Below are 2079 nucleotides of genomic sequence, written 5' to 3'. Positions count from 1 at the left end.
GAATATGAAAAAATAAGGTAAAATATTATTGTTGAATATTTATTGTATTTTATAATCTTCCTATTTTACCAGTTCCCTGCCTCTCTAACTTCACTGCACCAATGGGAACAGTTCTTTCTCCTGATTACCCAGAAGGGTATGGAAATAATTTAAATTGCATCTGGACAATAATCTCTGATCCAGGGAGCCGGATACATCTTTCTTTCAATGACTTCGATCTGGAATCCCAGTTTGACTTCCTTGCTGTTAAAGACGGTGACTCTCCAGACTCTCCAATTCTTGGAACCTTTACAGGGGCTGAGGTGCCTTCCCATCTTACAAGTAATAGTCATATACTGCGATTGGAATTTCAAGCTGACCATTCAATGTCAGGACGTGGCTTTAACATAACTTACAACAGTAAGTTTCTTTTTCCATCTAACATATTTCTACAAAGTAGAACTCAAAAAGGATCACAAAAACCAGCTCTAGTGTTGCACAAGCCATAGTAGGATGATCATTTAGTCCTTCATTTCTAACCACATTTTATTCTCCATCGTGACATTTCTCTCTGTTTGTGAGAGGCCTTTAAGGAACATTAAGAAAATATGTTTCAAATGTAATTATGTAAGCCAATATAGTTTTCAATATTATGTCAGCCAATGTATTTATTGTATATTAGCATAAACTCAAACCTACCTACCATACATCACATACTTTGTTCTGTTGTTTGTATGCAGACATAAAAGGGAAATAAATCTTTCCTTCAAGATATTCATAAACCAATAGGGACTTCAGACAAATAATGATAGCACAGAATTATAACTCCAAAGAAAAAATCTACAAGACAACAAAAGCATCATAGAGAAGGAAATCCTTACCTTTGGGGCATTGGACCACTGAGCTGAGTTAGCAATGCTACTATGGGGAAAAATACTTTAGTGATTAAGAATATTAGCTTTAAAGTCAAAATATACAACTTCAGATCTTGGCTTTGTTACAACTGCAGGTTTTATAACTGAGCTGCAGTGTACCAATCAGTAAAACCACAATGAGTTGCTGTAAGGAATATATTAGATAATGTATTATTTATATTAGGTCATTAAATCTGATATGTCTGATTTTGAATTAAAAGTTTAGTTTATTATATCTCAAACAAGAAGCAGTACGAGTAATCCAAGTATGCACCTAAACTATCAACACAGTTTTGCCATCTTAACAGTAGTTTGTATGTGCCAGTAGTGAAGAAGCCTGGAGACCAAATGGCAATGAAATCACTAAAGGTGTTTTCCACAGCTTGTTGAAAACTGAATATTTTTCCTTGCAAGAAGGGGTCCAACACCTGCAAAAAGTGTAATCAGTTGGTGCAAGGTCTGTGAATTTGGTAAATGACAGAGAGTTTCCAAGTCCAGCCTCTGTAGTTTGAGCAGTTGTTTGTGCAACATATTGAGTGTTGTCTTGCAAGAGGATTGGCCTGTCTTTATTGACCAATCTTGGCTGCTTAATTGCAAGCATCTTCATCATTTCATCCAACTGGTTGCAATAGACATCCACTGTAACTGACTGACCAGGTTTCATGAAGCTGTAGTGGATAATGCCAGCACTGGACCACCAAACAGACACCATTAGCTTTTTTTTTTTTTTGGATTAATATTAGGTTCTGGACTGTGTTTGGGCACTTCATCTTTATCCAACCATTGTGTCAAATGCTTGCGATTGTCAAAAAGAATCTATTTTTGATCACAGTTAACAATATGATGTAGAAATGGTTCACCTTTATGTTGTGACAGCAATGAAAGGCAAAGCTTCAAGACAATTTCTCTTCTGATGCTCATTTATTTCATATGGAATCCATCTATCCAGCTTCTTTACCTTGCTGATTTGTTTCAGATGGTCCAACACTGTTGGAATAGTAACATCAAATGTTGCTGCTAATTCATGTGTAAGGTTGAGATGGACTCCCTTCTCCTACAGCTTTTAGCTCATCCTTATCTATGTTGGTCTCAGGTTGCTCATGTGGCTCATTTTCTAGATTAAAATTATTAGACTGGAACATCTCAAATCATTGTTGTACTATGCATGCCTTAGCCACATCCTTCC

The 2079-nt window shown here is 36.2% G+C and overlaps 1 protein-coding gene across 1 annotated transcript in view; it reads left to right on the top strand.

Moving 5' to 3' along the window:
- Window positions 1–2079, top strand: part of LOC105819659 (CUB and sushi domain-containing protein 3) — a gene marked incomplete at both ends in the record, with an annotated part of 761280 nt that overhangs the window by 318209 nt on the left and 440992 nt on the right. Inside the window, one exon of the mRNA XM_012655960.1 lies at window positions 73–399. Coding sequence (XP_012511414.1) covers window positions 73–399 — 327 coding nt within the window. The remainder of the gene's footprint in view (window positions 1–72; window positions 400–2079) is intronic.

The sequence above is a fragment of the Propithecus coquereli genome, unplaced genomic scaffold (genome assembly GCF_000956105.1).
Source record: "Propithecus coquereli isolate 6110/MARCELLA unplaced genomic scaffold, Pcoq_1.0 Scaffold494, whole genome shotgun sequence".
NCBI lineage: Eukaryota > Metazoa > Chordata > Mammalia > Primates > Indriidae > Propithecus > Propithecus coquereli.
Note: the sequence above shows the minus strand (reverse complement) of the source record. Positions and strands in the feature narration are given on the sequence as shown.